We start from the raw sequence: 20,166 nt of genomic DNA, 5'->3' as shown, positions 1-20,166 counted from the left end.
AAGTCACAGTATAGTATGTCAAAAAAATTCCATGAAAAAAGTCATAGTATAGTATGTCGAAAAATTCCATGAAAAAAAGTCATAGTATAGTATGTCAAAACATTTCATGAAAAAAAATCAGTGTGGTATTTCGAAAAAATTCCTGAAAAGTATGTCGAAATTTTTTTTGAAAAAAAAGTCATAGTAGAGTATGTCGAAAAATGTAATGAAAAAAGTCATATTATATATGTGTCGAAAAAACATTTAAAAAAAAGTCAGTGTAGTATTTCGAAAGATTTCGTGAAAAAGTCATAATATAGTATGTCGAAATATTTAATAAAAAAAGTCATAGTATAGTATGTCGAAAAAATTCATGAAAAAAAAGTCAAAGTATGTCGGAATTTAAAAAAAAAAAGTTATAGTATAGTATGTCGAAAAATGTAATGAAAAAAGTCATAGTAAAGTATGTTGAAAAATGTAATGAAAAAAAAGTCAGTATAGTATGTCAATTTTTTTCTGAAAAAAGTCATAGTAAAATATGTTGAAAAATGTAATGAAAAAAAGTCACAGTATAGTATGTCCAAATTTTATTTTATTTTTTTAAAGTCATGGTATAGTATGTCGAAAATTAAAAAAAAAAAGTCAGTATAGTATGCCGAAAAATTTCATGAAAAAAAACACAGTAGCATAGTATTTTGAAATCTTTTATGAAAAAAAGTCATAGTATAGTATGCCGAAAACTTTCATGAAAAAAAAAGTCATAGTATAGTATGTCGAAAAATTTTATAAAAAGTCATATTATAGTATTTCGAAAAAACTTTTGAAAAAAAGTCATAGTATAGTATGTGGAAAACTTTCATGAAAAAGAGTCATAGAATAGTATGTCGAAATTTTTGTTGAAAAAAGAGTCACAGTATAGTCTGTCGAAAAATGTAATGAAAAAAAGTCATCGTACAATTTTTTCATGATGCTGTTGCACAGTGGCATGAAGTTGTTGGTGGTCTTGTTTTTCAAAACCCTAGCAAAGACATCTGAAGAAAACTTCCACTGACCCCCAAAGCCTTTTCAGATGAATTTAATATTGCAACTTGCATTTGAAAGACATTGAGAATCCAAAAATGGATAGACCACCCACAGAGAGCAAAGGCAAAGAGCTGTAGTCTAAACGGACTCAATATTCTGAAAACGAAAGGCATAAACAGAAAAGAAGCCATGGGAAAAAAAGACTTAGGTTGTTTTGTCAAGTCTCTTGTACTGCAACTCACAACTCCCACAGACAGATGAGCACACAAAAATGACCAATCACTTTACAGTTCCTTGCTGCTCAGCCACTTTCACAATGTTAGCACTTTGTCATGTAGTATTTACATACAGCATTAACAAAATTACACATTTCATTGAGGATTAAAGCAGATCTGTGTCAAATTATTTCAAATGTTTGGTTTAATGTTGGAGTACCAGGTGGGTGGGGGTTTCTGCCGCAGAAGAATTGCACAGAAAAGCTGTTTCACATTCAGATGCTTTCCTATGAATTAAACTACCATTAGATACTTTTCTATGAAACATTCTGCTCTCTCATTTTGACCTATGAGAAAAAATGAACCCATGTACTCTACAAGATATAAAGTAACTGAATATTGATAGTATGGGGTGTTTTTTGTTGCTCTGGCATTAAGCAGGCACTGAAGCACCACACGTGTATTGTGGTTTTTGCCATTACAGGACTCTTCTAATGTTACACTTTAAATACTTTTGTGTGTTAACTATGCATCTGATACAGGTTGTCATGAAATCCTACTGACTCTACTGCATTTAGCGGCCACACCTTTCAATAATCAGCCTTCACCTCAGGGTTGTTCTACTTTTCCATGTTTTAAAAAAGTACATATGGCACGGATTTGTGAAAAATCTATAATACAAATAAAGCAAACTTGAATATTGCAGGTTCTTGGCAAAAGGCTTAGTTATGTGCTTTTTAATGTGCAGTCATTTTAGCAAAATACTTTTTGCTGTCTACAGACAAAAGGCAGACTGTTACATCCATGTTAAATGCAGTTGCATACCACGTTTTTGAGGTACAAAACCAGTTTAATGGTATTATATGACTGTGATACGTCTAACTGTGAAACTTCTGCCTGAATCCATATCGGAAATCAACCCGTGTCGTGATCTTGGCCTCTGTTGCATAACGTTATGTTCTCTGCATTATGGCTGAAGTGATTCATTCTTTTTCTGACAATATTTCCATTGGAAAGAGTATCACATTCGTGATGGGCATGTAGTTTCAATATTGCCTCTAATCTCAGATAGAAGTCATTAATAACTGAAATGATGTACTGTATGCTTACATTTAAAAAAAAAAAAAAAAAAAAAAAAAAATCGTAACATTCCCGTCGTGTTCTCCAAACTCAAGATTGGAATGTCATCGTCAATACATAAATACATTTACAATAACTACAACTTTTAAAAATATTACGTTGTCAATCCAAAATAACACTTAGATAAACATTTAAAGTACAGTATTATACAACAAAACTGAAATAAGAGACCAACTTTGAAACACTTCATGACAAAATAATTATCATACATGATGTGAAATATACAATATTAATCTAACTTTTTTCATTTACAATTTTTCGTCCACTGACATACAGTATATTACAGCGAGGATGGAGTTAATGGAGGACAAGTGCATAGCAAAATAGATCATTTGACCAAGTTAACGAAACACATAAAACTGACAAACCGGCTTTAGAAAACAACATTAAAAACCATGTTTAAGGCAAATCTCGTCATTTAAAATTGGCATAGTCTGAGAAAATGTCGACAAAGTCTTGTACCACCCTGTAGCAGAAGTCATATTGTTCCTAAGGGAGAAAAAAAGAATGGATTAGATGGTCTGTAAAATTAGTTTCAGTCAAAATAAAGCAAGAAACAGGAGGTGATGAATATGAGATATATTACGTTTTTGTAGAACTTATTATTTGGGATGCACTTGTGCTGATACTTACCACAGTTTGGACCATATGAGGCCTCTGCATGCGTAAACTCTTCACAGTTTGGAACACGTCCAGCAGGCCTTCTGCCTTGACTCGCTCCAAGATATTGCTCAGTGCAATGAACGTACCTGTTCGCCCTGCACCAGCACTGCAGCGCACAAACACAAAAAACAATTCAAGCATGAACAGTGGCTTAAATATACAAAAGTACTGTTTTAAGCTGTCATATGCAATACAAATATGATAACAATATAAAAAAATTATGTTTTGAGGCTACCTGCAGTGTACGACGATGGGATTGTTCCCGGACTGCTGCTGCTGTCTCTGCACTGAGGCGATGATGTCGATCATGCCTTTCCCCTCGGCTGGGATGCCGATCTCAGGCCAGCCGTGGAAGTGGAAGTGCCTGATCACCCTTGTTTGCTTCTCCTATGAAAGGAAATGAACAAGGCAGGCGAGAGCTCATAATACCTCTCAAATCTGATTTATGGGCTGTATATGAAAGCATAATGGCAAGTGCAATGTCGGTGTAGGTGGAGTGTGCAGTAGATTAGTGGTGGACTGATGGGTGCTGCTCTTCCGGGAGGCAGGAATGTACTACTGAGCCTCTGAGAGGTGATGTGGGTCGAATTTAATTAGATGGAAGGCTACCACTTGATAATCTTAAATACATCCTGCCCACCACATTTCCTCTGGCAGCCAAAAGAGTTTTATGTACTCCTCAGATGAATATTTGCTCTGTTATAAGACAATTATGTTTGATCCTGCAGTGTTTCCCCTAGATGGAGTTGTAGCAGCGGTGGCGATACTCTTCCACTTAACATTTTATTGCGTAGGGCGCCATGCCTGCAGGTTGCTACATCTGTCGGCACCAGAAAGGCTCTTGAGGCCTAAGTAGGCTACATAGTTACAGTACATTTGTGTACAGTAATGAGCAGGGGAAATGTCTGTCTGGCCTACATATGAGGTGTCTTAACATTTAGGAAAACACTACTTTTATTGAATATAATAAATGAACTTGCATCACCACACTGTTATATTATCAGACAGTGTTAATTTACTTGAATGTTATGACATTTTTCAATGATGAAATAATAATCTCTGAGGGAATTTGTCTATTGTTTTACAGATTGACATCTTTTGTGCCTCATGGTTGCCCTCGCACATAAGGCCCGCCCTCAGGAGGAAGACAACAATCGGTTCATGAGGAACACGTGGAATACTGACAGTCTTTGTACTCTGAGGTACGTCTACACTCGCACACACAGAGAAATGTTTAGAGGAGAGGTATTAGCTGCTTAGAGCTAATGTTAGGAAGTTAAACAGGTCATAATTCCCTATTAATATCTATTTTATATTGCTGTGAAAACATCTCCCTCAAACAACTGTATTTATTCATGGGCGGCTGTGGCTCAGAGGGTAGAGCAGGTTGTCCACCAATCCGGGTCACATGTTGATGTGTCCTTGAGCAAGACACTTAACCCCAATCGCTCCCGAAGGCATAGCCATCGGTGTGTGATTGAGTATTTAGATTAGATCCTGATTGACAAAGTTGGCACCTTTAGTAGCCTCTGCCATCAGTGTATGAATGTGTGTGTGAATGGGTGAATACTGACATGTAGTGTAAAGCGCTTTGAGTGGTCGGAAGACTAGAAAAACGCTATATAAATGCAAGTCCATTCATGTTTCTAGAAAATAACATTTGAACACATCATTATAATGTACCTTCGCCCAAAAATAATTTTTACTGAATAGAGAACGCATCATAATGTAACTCAATAGAGTGATGTAGGGATGACATATTTGCTCCGCGAAGCTTCAAAATACCTTCGAATATTTCTCACCGAAGCTTTGAAGACCGAAACTACCTCACTGTATAAAGAGTAGTTAAAACCACTTCCCTATTGACCAGCTACAGCAGTGAAATGCAAAAAGAATATCTAATAATGTTATATATAATAATATATCACACACAGAAGTACTTTTACTTTAGATACTTATTTTTTTTTGTGATGATACACTTGTACTTTAAATAAGATTTTGAATGCAGACCTTTAAGTAATGGAGTATTTTTACATCGGCACTTTTGAGTAAATGATGCTAATTCTTCTTCCACCACTGGAAGTCAATACAAAGAATTAATTATGAGACAAATTTGTTTTCTAAGTAATACTTAAAGTTAATGTTTAGTTGCAATTACGCAATTCAAAAACATTTCCGTAATCCCTTGGAGAAGAACAAACGCTCAATGGAATTACATCAGTAGAGCCAATAAAAGTCTTTTTTATCCTGACAGGCAAATGTAATGTGGCGTTAACTGCCTCAATAACAGCTGTGTGATAGTACAAGGTTAATTTGCTTACCGGGACAAAGGTGAGTACCAAGTCTCGTAGACTGAAGGTGTCGCACAAAGTGTCTCCCTTCAACTCTACTGTGTAATCTCCGTAGGTGACCGAGTCCTCTGCGGGCCAGTAATGGCAACATTTGTCCTGCAATAACAGACAAAAACAGAAATAAGTGTTTGTTTACTGCTAGCAATAAGTTAAACACAAACTTAAAACATGGAATTTAAATATAACTAAGTAGTTTTGCCTCAAAATATGAAATACTGCAAAAACACAAACTGATATAAAAGAACAGTTTAGTGAAAGAAGCAGGTAATTGGAGCATAGATGGTTTTTGTTGCACTGCTGTAGTGGTTAATGTAGCCGTTAAACATATCTTGCTCACCTGCTCCCTCTCCTGGAGCTCAGTGAGCATGACAATGGAGTGACATTTCCATTCCCAGACCATTCTCCAGAAGTCCTCCACTGTGTGTGTCAGAGGGCCCTGTGTGGCAATGAAGTAGTCCTTCTGTCTGTAGCCCTGAGTCACAGCAAAACACACACTTTCAGTTCCCAATAATTTGTGTTAGTAGAAACACCCATGAAATATTATAGATAGAAATGCAAGAAGGAAGTCATTGGGTAGTAAAATGTGCTTACATCTATAAAAGATGCATTGACGTAATCGGTGAACTCCTGACCTCTTCTCATGGAGAGAATGACTCTGTTGAAGTCATCTGAAATGGGAATAGAACAGGAAACTCCTCAAAACCATTTGAAATGAAGCAGCTTATAAACATGTTCACAGAGCATCAAGTATACAAAGTGGCCCCGAGTGGCTCTCTGAGAAAAAATGCAACGCCGCAGAGCACAAGATTAGAAAAAAAACATGTTCAGATTCTAAACATAGCGACAGACAATCTAATCTGGAGGTCAAAATCATGGAACAGGCATCCAATCTGTTTCGTTCTATGGGTTTCCTTCTTTCGTACGTACATGGAATAATTTGCAGAACTCTGTTCTTCTTCATGTTGGCAGGAAGGTTCCCCGTTCTCATGTTCTCCTTCATTATTCGCATGTTGGTCAGTTTCTGGGAAGAAATCAAGCAAACAAAGTGTTACAAACCTGCAAATGTTTGCTATCCTTTTGCTTAAATAGGGAAATAAAACAAGTTACAACATTATTATTATCACACAATTAGTTTTTAGTGGATCACTGTACAGATAATGGCAGAAAGAGAAGGACATGACACAACAAATGTAGTAGTGAGAAGTTGATCGGTACTCGGTATCGGCCGATACCCAAAGAGAATGAAATCGCTCTCCCTCTGTGTGTGTTGTAATCTGAGTTTCTCCGTGCTTTGTCAACCCCACGTGCCTTTAAGTGCATGTGAGCGTGCCCCACTGGTAGCTCACGACTGACAGCGCCGTTGCAGAAGTGTAGCACCCACCCTCCGGTTAACATTGTTAGCTACAAGCCGCTGGCTCAGCCGTCACCATGTTGAGAGCCGTGCAAAGGCAATAGAAATGCTCCCAATCTCGCATTTAGCACCTCTAAACAGTTGTATAGTATTGATTTTTCTATCATCATTGGGATTTAATCATGAGTAGTAACAGACTTGATATCGTATTAAATGTGATCTTTTGTGGGTCAGAATGTGAAATAATGTCTTACCTTAAACTCTTCCTCCAGGCCGACCCGGTCACCGGTTACAAAGGTGTTGTGCAGTTTGTGCAGATGTCCTTCCAGAGACGACACGTCCAGCTCCGTGTCTCCATAGAGGTAGTATTCAAGCAGGGCCTGGTAGACGAATGAGTACTGCATCTGGGGGGAGAATACACACAAACAGATGAACACACACTATGCATGGGCTCATTTAAAACTACACAGATGATTGAGGAGAGCATAATTCACTCATTAACTTTCGAGTACTAGCGTAATGTTGTGGTTTGATAAACAAGAGGGAACTTGTCCCATCTCAAACTCACATCTGTCTGAATGAGCTGTGAGCGCTGCTCTCGTATCTTAGCGACAATCCCAAACACATCAACTTTCTGCTCCGCGGGAATCATGTCGATCATGGCATCTATTACGATGAAGGTTCCCGTCCTCCCAACACCGGCGCTGCAGAGACACAAAACAAACCACAATCCTCAGCTGACACTCGCATGTTAACAGACAACAGCAGTGAAACAAAGGGACGTCTGTGCCGTTTCCAGACGTAGCTGACGGTTTGTTTTCCACTGGATATTTAACTCCATAGAAACAAATTGGGTAATTAAAACCACTTAAAAGTTATGACCGGGCAAAAGCATGCAGATCCAAGTAAACAACACAATAATAAACAATGATGCATTAGCTCAGCGCTCTGGTACCTGCAGTGCACCACAATAGGCCCAGAGAAGGGTGGATTGACCACCTTGACCTTTTTGAGGAACTTGAGCATGCCGATGGGGGAGAAGGGAACTCCAAAGTCAGGCCAGCTGGTGAAGTGGAGCTGGGTGACCAGCCTGGGAGTCTTAGCAGCATCGCTGGCTTGCTACATAGACACACAAACACAGATGACAGTGTTAGCAACCCCTGCATAACAACATTAAAGGCACAACAGACCGAGCCTGGCCCCGGGGTAATCTTTCATAATAGTCCCTGATGAAACAGAGATTAATCAAAATTAGCAACAGCTTTTATTTAATGATCTGGATACATTATTTGTACCCTAGAGCAAGATTTTTTTCTTTTTAAAGTTATTCAGAAATTCATAGCTACTAAGAATTTAGAAACACCACCCATGTTCCTGTTAAAGGGATCGTTTGTGTGTTTTGAAGTGGGGTTGTATGAGGTACTTATCCATAGTCAGTGTATTAACTACAGTACTTTACCGTGCGCTACTCATTGTTTACAGTCCGATTAGCAATTTGAGATGCAAGACCACACGGACTGTTTACCTGCATTCAAGCAAAGCCTGCTCGAACGTGATTGGTCAATACTACTCAGACTACAAACAGAAACCAGAACGCTTCTGATACCAAAGTCTTGTCCCGTTGCTTTCAGAATCTACATGTGAATGCAAAATCTGTTTATAGAGATTAGCACAGACGCAAAGCAATGAACTGCTGTGGACGGGGGCAGCAGCCAAACATATTTTAGCCACCTAAAAAATAAATAAATCAATATCCGTTTAAGTGTACGCTATATTCTAAATATAAAAATACTGGTATTGATTTTTTAGGTGAGCCTTTCTTTTCAGTGTCTAAAATACATTTTGCTGCCGGGACCATCCACAGCACTGTATTGCTTTGCTCCGGTGTCTGTTCTCCTGTGAGGGCGTGCCGGCCGTCATCTACTATAAGTAATACACTGACTATGTATAAGTATACAGCCCCTCCTCAAAACACCCAAACTATCCCTTTAACATACAATTTCTATGAAGCACAGTAATTATTACCCGAGCACTGCTTTAAACTTACATATTGTATGCAGAACTTGCGTATGGTGTAGTCCACGAGGACAGTGAAGTCTTCTACTGCCACCCTCACGTTCCCATAGGTCCAACAGCCCTGATCTGGCCAGTACTGGTGGCACTTGTCCTGGGGAGAGATGACAGCCGCGAGTCAATATTAAACACCTACTGCATAAAAGAGTAGTTCTTCTGGAACGTATTCAAGGACTTTCCTTTCAAGAAACTATAATAGCTCGATGCAAATGCATGACTTCACAAAGGCGAGCTTTACTAGCCAGTCAGTCTAGATTAGCATAATTGAGAGGGGAGGAACTACTCAATATAAGACTTTGCTGAGTGATTATGATACCGCCATAGAGGACTTTATTACGCATTATGTAGCCATCGATTTCAAACTGTCCACATGCTGATTTAAATCTTCGCCAGTTCTCTCCTTATTGATCTTTTTCGCCTCACTCCTTGTTCAGTGAGGGAGTTCTGGTTCACATGGTTCACAATAAAGACTGAGCAATTATAGCAGGAAAAAAAACAGATGTCAGAGGGGAGATTACAGGTGTGAAATGAATAGTTTAAATTAAACTCCATGCTATCACCTTTGACCATGACTAATGAAATCTATTTGAAGCACATTGCTATTCAAATCTTTTAGTGATGCTTCATTAATCCCTACTGACTTTTTGCAAAGCAGAGATTTGGCTGGAGAGGAAACCCTGCAGCTCGTAGGAAGGCCTCATCTTGTTCAGCAGTGGAGCTGAGACACATTTAAGAAATAAACAAGGACAAATCACTCACTTCTTTCCTTTCTTTGAGATTTGTCAGCATGACAACAGTCGCTACTTTCTGCTCCCATATCATCCTCCAGAAATCTGCTACGGTGTCTTCTTTTGGACCTGTGAGACAAAAACGTTCAATGATTACAATAATACATAATAAAGATAAACATGATTATGCATGTCATTTCTAAGTGTACTATATCTTACCTTGTGCTGCTATGAATTTGTTCTTTTCCGTGTAACCCTGTTGGAAACAAATATTAAGTTTATTAAGAATTTTAATATAAAGCTCCAGAACCGCTACTAATGGACCGTGTGGTGAGATTGTCTCTTTGACTGCTGTTTCCAAAGTCAAGAATGAAAAAACTTTCAAACTTCATTTTACAACATGGGAAAGAAGTCATTAAAGGTACAGTGTGTAGGATTTAGCGGCATCTAGTGGTGTGGTTGCAGATTGCAACCGACAAAATAGAGTGCAAAACTGTGGTAATGCCATTCGCCTCGCTCAGAGGCCATCTTTACCGTAATAACACAAATTAAGAGAAACGGAAGTCAGACGTGACTACTGCCGGCTGGCAGTACCACGGTTTTGCACTCTGCAGCTAACGTTACCACAGTTTCACAAGCGTGTTGGAGAACTATGGTGGTAAAACATGAAAGGCTCTCTCTAGAGTCGTTTGTTTTTTCTGTTCTGTAGAAACATGACGGTGCAACACGGCGGACTCCGTGAAGAGAACCCGCTCCCTATGTAGATATGAAGGGCTCATTCTGAACTAACAAAAATACAATTCTTAGTTTCATGTGATTATACACTAATGAAAACATAATTATGAATATAATATTCCATATCAAAATGTTACACGCTGTTCCTTTAAATGCTCAGAAAAAGGGACATTTTTAATTCCACTACAACTGGGCAAAACTTCACCTGCTGATTGTGTGATACGACAGAATAAATACTAACGGACCCTGCGGTGAGATTGTTTCAAACCAAACAATATGAAGCTGATTTATGAAATTCATTCATAAGAAATTAGGGCAATAATTGTTATTTTGCTACAGCTGGTGTTTGCCATCTTATAAATTAATGTACCATGTTCAGCAGAATGATGAAAATAAAAGAAACATAACTCACATCAATGTATGAAGAATTCACATAGTCTGAACAGGGATTTCCATCCAGCTGAGTCAACACCACTCTGGAATGATCATCTGTTGGGAGAAGATACCATCGGAAAGTTTAGAGGGTTCCAGCGGAAAAACAATACACAGAGTATGTAACCTTACTCTGATTAAACACTATTACAGTGCACGCACAGTATCACAGAGAGCATTAAAGGAATAGCTTTGTGTGAAATGCACTTATTCGCTTTCTTGCCAAGACAAGAAAATTGATACCACTCTCATGTCTGAACGGGATATATGAAGCTACATCCACCATAAACACTGGAAATATTTGGGAACATGAGTGTCCGCTGGCAAACAAATTGTGCTGCAACGATTAATCGATTAGGTGTCAACTATTAAATTAATTAGCAACTATTTTGATAATGGATTAAATCGGTTTGAGTAATTTTTTAAGCAAAAAAAGATTGAAAATTCTCTGATTCCAGCTTCTTAAATGTGAATATTTTCTGGTTTCTTTACTCCTCTATGACGGTAAACTGAATATCTTTGAGTTGTGGACAAAACAAGATATTTGAGGACGTCATTTTTAGCAACACGTCTTTGGGAAACACTGATTTTCTGACATTTTATAGACCAAACAACTAATCGATTAATCAAGAAAATGATCAGCAGATTAATCGACAATGAAAATAATCGTTAGTTGCAGCACTACAAACAAATAGTCACACACATAATTAGCCGTTTTACGGGCTGTAATTTCTTTTGTACAGCTTTTTTGTAACAACTAAGATATAACATGATAATAATTAGTGAGCTTTAGAGGTGCTGGTAAGCGGATTTTGTTAGCCAACAAGCGAGCCATTACCAGTTCTTATGCTACTCTAACTGGCCTCTGGCACCAGCCACATATTCACTGTACAGATAGGGGAGTGGTATCAATCTTTTCATCTAAGCCTTTTAAAGATCACAATGCATTGGCAAAGAAAAAAAAGTATGCAATGAATAATTAATGAGTCAGTGATGAGTGATGGGAACCGCGACTGCATAAAGGAAGAATGGTGAGGAAACTCTCAGTACTGAGGTGTTTCTCTGTGAATGAATACGTGAGCTGTTAGGAAGGATCTACTGTTTCTCAACTGTAAAAAAAAAAAAAAGACATGTGCACACACAGGCAGGAAACTGTGAGCTCTGGGTGTGAGTCAAAAGATAATCTACAGAACAGAAAGTAAACTCACAAGGAAGGATGTTGGGGTATCTGTTCTTCTCCTTGTTGTCGTCTTTGTTGGCCTCCTCATACGTCCCGCGGGCATTACCCCCTGGCAAGGACTGCAAAGCAAAATAACATTTAAATTCCACACAACCATACAGGAAAACTGACTTTATGTATGCTTTGTTCAGCCTTGATGTAGGCACTTCCTCTGCTACCTACAGCAAACAGTCCTCCATTAAAAGCTGAGAACTTCAACTTCCTCTGTCTGCGCTGACAAACTGTCTGAATAAATCATCACATTTGTATGTGTTACATGAAACCGTGAATCACACACTTCATTTGAGTCAGACCCCCAATTATAGCCATAAAATACCCAAGAGGGTATTTTTCATGCGTGTGCGGTTGTATGTGTACAGTATGTGTCATGGACAATGTGACACATATACCTCCAGTAGTTTTCCTCGATAAAGAAAATACACACACAAGTCTGAGTCTTCTGCCTTCTCATGAACACACAGCTTATCGCAGCTTGTTGTGGGAAAACCCTTTAAAACCAATTTTAGATATTTTGTTGCCGCAGTTGAAGGCAGAAAATACCCTTTTATTAAAGGGTAACTTCTGTATTTTTCAACCTGGACCCTATTTTCACATGTTTTTACGTCTAAGTGACTAATGGGGACAACTATTTTTGAAATCATCTGATGCGAGGGTTGTACTGTAAAGGAGAGAAGGTGTCGTATGCTGTACAAATTGTAAAGCCCCCTGAGACAAATTTGCTTTTACGTCCACTAATAGTGCTTGTTTTTGCCCCCGACAGGCTCAGATTGTTATTATAAGTGTCTGACATCATTATGGAAAGGACACTTCAGAGAAATTAAACATTTTCTTTACCTTTCACTTGATCCAGTCTGTTTGTTATTGTGTCATGTGACTTGTTGCCGGAAGACAATGGTGGAAACCCGAGAGTTGGAGAGAGGAGTGCCGGTGTTGGCAGAGTTTGTTGTGTTGGATTACAGAAAGCGTACCTCAGTGTTATCTCAAAGATTTTCAATGTCATGGCTGAATATTTAGATGATTTCGACAATGTGGACGCAACGCAAGATTTCACAATGAGACTTCTCCAAGCGAGACACACAATAACAAACAGACCGGATTAAGCAGAAGGTAAAGAAAACATTTCATTTCTCTGTAGAGTCCTTTCTATAATGCTGTCAGACACTTATAATAACAATCAGAGCCTGTCCGTGGCAAAAACAAGCACTTTAGTGGACGTATTGTCGGTGAGGAATTGCCTGTATTATTACATTACAGCCCGTTTAGTGGCTGCTATCTGCAGCGTTCTCCCTCAATACTGGACCAATTTCAGAAATTTTTGTCCCTATAAGTCACTTAGATGCAAAAATATGGGAAAATAGGGTCCAGATTGAAAAGTGCAGTTACACTTAAGCAAACAAAACCTGCTTTCGACATTTTGGAGACACAAAGTTACATAATATTAATGATAATTTGTGTATTTTATTGTTTACAGTAAAAGTTAAAATGTTTGCGTGGTTAAATAGAGCTTTAAAAAGTACAATACAGATGTGGCCATTGCGTAGTATCCAGTGGTGGAAGAAGTATTCAGATCCTAAGTACTAATACCACACTGTTAAAATACTCCACTACAAGTAAAAGTCCTGAATTCAAAACCTTACTTAAGTAAAAGAATGTAAGTATTATCAGCAAAATGTAGTTAAAGTATCAGAATATGTAGTAAAATGTTCCCTGTCATTGATTTACTATCATATATATCTGATTATCACTGCTGCATTAATGTGTATGTTGCATTTTACTGCTGTAGATGTTTTCATGAGCTCAGAAAAACAGCTGTTTTCGGCTTGGTAATAATGTTTTTTTTTTTTTTTCAGCTGATCCATCTGGTTCTTAAATAGTTTATTTAGCTTAAGTTGTAGGATAATTTTCTCAACCAATAAAGGAACACAAACCCCCCAAAAAATAGAATCACCACATCTGGAGATACATGGTTTTCACTGTACAGGAAGTAAGTAGTAACTTAAGCTGTCAGACAAATGTAATGGAGCGACACCTGTGGCCGTTAAGTCAACGAAAGTCAGCGTAGGGCTCGCGCTTGTGCGCCTTCTACATAGACATGAACGAGCATCGCTCAAAACAGTGAGGCGACACACGTCAGCTAAAACCACAATATCACTCTATATTTCAGCTGCTTGGCAGTAATGTTAGCTGACCAGACGAAGGTCTCTCCATGAATCAATGCTGATCCTAGTGTTGGCAGGTAGGTAGACACCGGCACCCGGCACCCTGGTGATTTATACGTGTGAGAAGTTACAAACAGTCCCTTTAATTCTCAGGAAAGAAAACTGAATAATTCGCCCCTCTGGCGTAAACTTGTGTGAATCTCTAGCATAAACTAATATTCATATTTTTTTTTATTCATTTTTTGCCCCTGCTTGAGTATTTCTTCCAGTTAGCTCTCTCCAATTCTCTCTCCTTCTCTCACTCACTAAAGGTCCTTTCAGTCACAATGTGACAACGTCTCCACTGCGCTCTGTAACCCGTTATTTACAATGGCTTTGCTTTTCTCTTTGGGCGCTGCACGCTGTGATATGCGCTGAACCCAGTAATGAACACAGCTCAAATATGAGCTCAAACTGAGCTGTGTCGCGAGCAGCGACAGCACTCTTCCGACGGGAGACAACCTTTGGTGTAGCTCTATTGTTGTCCGGGTGGAAACAGTAGAGATTATACATAAAAAAGTGTGAAAATGTGCCATAAATCGGGAGAAATATGGGAGAATTGTGACCACGGGAGAGAGCATTGAAAAACGGGAATCTCCCGAGAAAATCTGGAGGGTTGGCAAGTATGTGTATACTATATTTCTAGTGTTGATATGTATATTTACTGTGTATTTACTGTTCCTGTACATTGCCTGAATAACCGGCTGTTGTAACACAAGAATTTCCCAATTGGGGATCAATAAAGTCCATCCATCCAGCCATCCATCCATCCATCCATGGACTCAGTGCTTTGACCCAAGACGCCTGATGTAAACACTACTTCCAGCCTTCTTTACAGAATACAGAAGACTCTGCATCATGACCACCTGTTACACTAACCCTCCAGGCAGAGAAGAGGGGATACTTACGTTGTACTCCTCCCTGAAGAGCTTGCCATCGTCGGCTGAGCGGAGCCTGTACTCCTCCTCGAGGTGCTCCACCGGGATGGGGAAGTAGGTCTTAGAGGCTGAAGGGGATCTGGGCAGAAGGACCACCGTCTGTTGCTCTGTGGGGAGAACAGTCAGTGGGTTTATCATCCCTGCTGGACTCAAGTATTTGTTGTGTTAAAGAAAATAACAGATTTAACTTAGGGAATTATGACCGGCTCAGAGGAATGAATTCTAAAACAGGATTGGGTTTAATTAGACCAGCGGTTCCCAACCAGATGTACCCATAAAGCCCGTCTGATGAACACGACACCAACTGTTATTTAACACTATTAATTATACAAAAGTGGCTTTTGTTACAATAATGTTTTCATATAACTGTAAGTGTTTAGGTTGTTTGGTTAACTTTAATTTTTACTACTACCACTTGGAGTGGCAAAAGGATGTTTCAACCATTTATTCATTATTTTTAGCGAACTGTTAATAATTATAATAATATAACAAAATAAATTAATTAACCATTTGTTCCAATTATAATAAATTTTTATCCATTACTGTTAGCTAACTGTTTCCTCACTTGCTAACTAGTTTTCACTCAATCTCAGTCTCAATACGTAGCGTTCAGGTGTTACAGCTGACTAAACATATGGATATATATTTCAAATCATGCCGTAGTACCCCTGGTTGGGAATCACAGAATTAGACAATACACCTATCGAACTACTCTGCAATGATTTTTATCAACAGCTTATCAAAAGACCAAAAATGATTACCAAACTGATTTCAAATCTTCTGACATGTCGGTGGCGTGTGTTTTCCGACACCTCAATAATTTAAAAAAGGAGTGTGAGTATTCGATGATCACCAAACATCAACAGGTGTTAGAGAACCAAAAGGACCCCAGGGAGAAGCCATTTACAGCACCCTGTAGGCAGGTTTGTGAATGAAAACCTCTAAAACCCGACTTAGCATTCAGTTAGCGCTCACAATTTGGAAAATGTAGGTTGAAAAAGTACTGAGAAGAGTGTTAGTAATATCAGGCTCCTCATGCCGCCACCCTGTATACCTGACCTGGTGGCACAGTGGTGTATAACGACTCAGTACTGTATCCAAACTCTAAAACACAACACATATCAAGTCAGAGTCATAAAGGCAAAACAATACATTAAAATCATTTTCACAACATAATGTTCACAAGACAGGATGCATGACGCCCACATATGACACTTCTGCTTTCAGTTTTATCAGTTACAAAAAATAACATGTAAATTTCACAATTTAACTTTATATTTATATATTAGGGCTGTCAAAGTTAATGCAATAATAACACAAATTTGTTTTAACGCCACTAATTTCTTTAATGCATTAACACAACCCGTACGCTATTCAATCTTTCAGAGGTTGTAGCGGGACCTCTGACCTCAAGATATGTGAATGAAAATGGGTTCTATGGGTACCCACGAGTCTCCCCCTTTACAGACATGCACACTTTATGATAATCACATGCAGTTTTGGGCAAGTCATAGTCAAGTCAGCACACTGACACACTGACAGCTGTTGTTGCCTGTTGGGCTTGAGTTTACCATGTTATGATCTGAGCATATTTTTATGCTAAATGCAGTACCTGTGAGGGTTTCTGGACAATATTTGTCATTATTTTGTGTTGTTAATTGATTTCGAATAATAAATATATACATATATTTGCATAAAGCAGCATATTTGCCCACTCTCATGTTGATAAGAGTATTAAATACTTGACAAATCTCCCTTTAAGGTACATTTTGAACAGATAAAAAATAACTATTAACTATTTGAATCGATTGACAGCCCTAATTTGTATACATTATATGTGTATATTACTATACTGTAATGCTTTTCCAGCACAGCAAACTTAAGTTAAAGTGAAAATTAAACATTACATCACTCTTCTATGTAAGAGTTGACCATGTGTCATGTTTGCACTCACAGTAATTAGGAGCTCAGCTAATCCCTTCTTATTTGCTCAGTGTTTGTTACAGCTACGTCTGGGTGTGCTGTGTGTTTTCCAGCCATATATCACTGTTGCATTCCTATCTGCAAGAATACAACCTGCTCTGTACTTTCTATTGTAATGTCAGATAAGAATGATACTTCCTAGAACACTCGCAGCTCCTCAAGACGTGTTGTTTCCTGTGAACCCCTATAGCTGTTTGCGTACTTCACACATATCGGCTATATTTAAATGATGCTGCTCAAAGCTACACCACTAATGGTGTGTACTAATTTTACATGCAGTGTCAAAATGCTAAGAAAGGGGGTTAATGATACTGTGCTGTTCTTCACATTAACCACAGGAAGTACCCAGCCACAATGCAGTGGTGGGACAACGAGCACATACAGTTATAAATATAAAACTGATGCCTCTTTCACACGTCCTTCTGTCCGTCTTAACCTCTTTCTTTGCCTCATGTGTCTCTAAGTCTCCTTTACGTTCTCACGATATGCTTCTTTTGACAGCCCGTCGCTCTCACAATCGACAATCTGTCTCGCGGTTTCTCACAATGTGTACAATTTACAACAACGTTACCTTGTTCCTCCAGGATGCCATTTGGTATCTTCTTGTCGACTGTGGTGACGACTGCTTTTCTCTGGTTTTTTAACCTGCCAGATAAAAACAATACAAAAAATGAGAACATTTAATGATGCCATGATAAAATAAGTTCATTTTTTTAAATCAGAGCTACAAAAATACTTAAGATCTCCTAAATGATCTGAACAAAAAGCCTATCCATCCTACCATCTGAAACTGAGGCTATTCTTTCTCATTAGCTGATGTCTTGGAGCAACGGCGCTCTAGTCCGAAAGTGGTGCAGAATTAGTTCTTTGCTCTCTTCTGTTGCCCGTCAAGGTCCACAGTCACAGCCTGCTCTCTTCTCACTAAGCACGAGAGGGAGTCACCTAGCAGCACTTCCTGACAGGGCTCCGCCTCAATGACTAAAGGAGGAAGTGTTTGTCACCCTGAGCTCTGCCCCCTGAGCCTGGCTCACAGCCAGTCAGCGAGAGAGAGAGAGGGAGAGGGGGCGGGTGAGGTGAGGTGAGGTGGGTGAGTCCTTGCAGGGGTGGGAGACTTTACCTGAGGAAGTACCAGGCTAGCAGCGCGATGATGAGCAGCAGCAGGGACAGGACCAGCACGGTGGGGAGGATGTGCTGGCTGGGGGATGTAACGCCTGCTGAGGAAGAAGGAGAGGCAGAGCCGGGGGTCAGGGAGCACCGCCAACAAAGAGGCAGGAAGAGGGAGCAAGGCCGACCGTATATATGTGCTGTACTGTATGTTTGTGTGCTGCATTCATGTGTTTGTTTGAGCCATGTGTAAATTGTAGAGCTGTCAAAGTTAACGCGATAGTGACGCGTTAATGCAAATTTGTTTTAACGCCACTAGTTTCTTTAACGTATTAATATAAGTTGTGATTTTTAGGTTGTGGTGAGCTCAGTTTTAAAGCTACTGGTATCATATGAAACTAGAAAAAACCTAAGGAATCCATTGGTACCAACCATGTCATACTAGCTTGTCACGAAGGAGGCTAAATAACGCTCCAAACTTATGCTAAATTTTGGCGAGGAAAATAAATATTTAAATAATAATTAAACGTACGTTTAATTATTCTATTAACTGCCTTATGACAAGAAATATTTCTACTTCTTGAACTGATTTGACTTTATATTTATATATTAGGGCTGTCAAAGTTAACGCAATAACGCAAATTTGTTTTAACACCACTAATTTCTTTAACGCATTAACCTTGACCCGGACGCTATTCGATCTTCCCGAGGTTGTAGCGGGCTCAGTTTTAAAATTGAAGTGAAGATACTGGTATCATACTAGAACTACAAAACCTAAGGAAATAAAACTACTGTAAATTAATAAATTTAAATTAATAAATGTCATATCATCTTGTCACTAAAGGCTAAATAACGCTCCTAACTTGCGCAAAAGTTTGGCGAGGCGATTTTCAAAGGGGTCCCTTGACCTCTGACCTCAAGATATGTGAATGAAAATGGGTTCTATGGGTACCCACGAGTCTCCCCTTTACAGACATGCCCACTTTATGATAATCACATGCAGTTTGGAGCAAGTCATAGTCAAGTCAGCACACTGACACACTGACAGCTGTTGTTGCCTGTTGGGCTTCAGTTTACCATGTTATGATTTGAGCATATTTTTATGCTAAATGCAGTACCTGTGAGGGTTTCTGGACAATATATGTCATTGTTTTGTGTTGTTAATTGATTTCCAGTAATAAATATATACATACATTTGCATAAAACAAGCATATTTGCCAACTTCCATGTTGATAAACTTGACAAATCTCCCTTTAATAGATGACAAATGTGTCATTAATTAACTATGGACAATTACGTGATTAATTGTGATTAAATATTTGAATTAACTGACAAGTTAGTAGTTAGCTAGTAAATTGCATTAACTGATAAAACAGAATCAATACTTGGCACCTCCCATGTTCCCTTCTGGTCGCAGGCCTGATTTAATAACTGGTTTCTGCCTTATTTTGTCTACAGAGATAACTATCAGCTCATTTCGTCCTGTCAGTATGTCTGTCTGACAGAAAATGAGAGCCTCTAAGACTCAGCCAAGAGTCACAGCCACACAGCCAGCTATTAGCTGTGTTTATAAAGACGCACAATAAGCCGTAAATTACGGTCCAGGGCTGCTGAAGTTCATTGTGATCCGGTAATAACAAGGCTGTAGAAAAGGCTATTATCAAGCAGATGCATGCGCCGAGGAAGACACATAATAATCATATCTCAGGGAAAAGTGATGACTGCAGTGGATATAGCAATGGGTTTCTGTTTCCTATCTCAAATTGTTCAGCGTTGCTCAGTCTCACATGTCGATGTGCATCTCCCTCCTTATTGTTCTTACCTTCTGTATGGTTGCCATTGCCGGTGGAATTAGGTGTTGTTGTTGTCGCCACCAAAAACAGAAGTGGGACCATTGTGACTGCAGAAAAACAAAATGAAGACGGATATTAAATTTAGTGCAAGACATGTCTGGAGAGTCGAGACTCATGCGAACGTGGCCGCTGGATAACATCACCATTTAGGAAACACAAA

At 38.9% G+C, this 20,166-nt stretch overlaps 1 protein-coding gene across 7 annotated transcripts in view; it reads right to left on the bottom strand.

Moving 5' to 3' along the window:
* Positions 1–1,038: 1,038 nt before the first annotated feature.
* ptprea (protein tyrosine phosphatase receptor type Ea) overlaps positions 1,039–20,166 on the bottom strand; it is a 69,631-nt gene continuing 50,503 nt past the window's right edge. For 2 of the 7 annotated variants that reach the window (XM_037753982.1, XM_037753984.1), the window contains 20 exons: positions 19,976–20,053; positions 18,167–18,263; positions 17,621–17,694; positions 16,126–16,170; positions 15,037–15,173; positions 11,899–11,989; positions 10,671–10,747; positions 9,743–9,779; positions 9,555–9,652; positions 8,770–8,889; positions 7,678–7,841; positions 7,291–7,426; positions 6,977–7,126; positions 6,299–6,392; positions 5,963–6,039; positions 5,709–5,843; positions 5,342–5,467; positions 3,256–3,407; positions 2,991–3,126; positions 1,039–2,846 (listed from right to left, as the gene is read on the bottom strand). In XM_037753982.1, coding sequence (XP_037609910.1) covers positions 2,772–2,846; positions 2,991–3,126; positions 3,256–3,407; positions 5,342–5,467; positions 5,709–5,843; positions 5,963–6,039; positions 6,299–6,392; positions 6,977–7,126; positions 7,291–7,426; positions 7,678–7,841; positions 8,770–8,889; positions 9,555–9,652; positions 9,743–9,779; positions 10,671–10,747; positions 11,899–11,989; positions 15,037–15,173; positions 16,126–16,170; positions 17,621–17,694; positions 18,167–18,263; positions 19,976–20,048 — 2,094 coding nt within the window. In that variant the 5' untranslated portion in view covers positions 20,049–20,053 and the 3' untranslated portion in view covers positions 1,039–2,771. Of the gene's footprint in view, positions 2,847–2,990; positions 3,127–3,255; positions 3,408–5,341; positions 5,468–5,708; positions 5,844–5,962; positions 6,040–6,298; positions 6,393–6,976; positions 7,127–7,290; positions 7,427–7,677; positions 7,842–8,769; positions 8,890–9,554; positions 9,653–9,742; positions 9,780–10,670; positions 10,748–11,898; positions 11,990–15,036; positions 15,174–16,125; positions 16,171–17,620; positions 17,695–17,830; positions 18,037–18,166; positions 18,264–19,975; positions 20,054–20,166 lie in introns of those variants that run through there. The other 5 variants (XM_037753985.1, XM_037753987.1, XM_037753986.1 and 2 more) reach the window with 5 other exon arrangements.

The sequence above is a fragment of the Sebastes umbrosus genome, chromosome 20, assembly GCF_015220745.1.
Source record: "Sebastes umbrosus isolate fSebUmb1 chromosome 20, fSebUmb1.pri, whole genome shotgun sequence".
Lineage (NCBI taxonomy): Eukaryota > Metazoa > Chordata > Actinopteri > Perciformes > Sebastidae > Sebastes > Sebastes umbrosus.
Note: the sequence above shows the minus strand (reverse complement) of the source record. Positions and strands in the feature narration are given on the sequence as shown.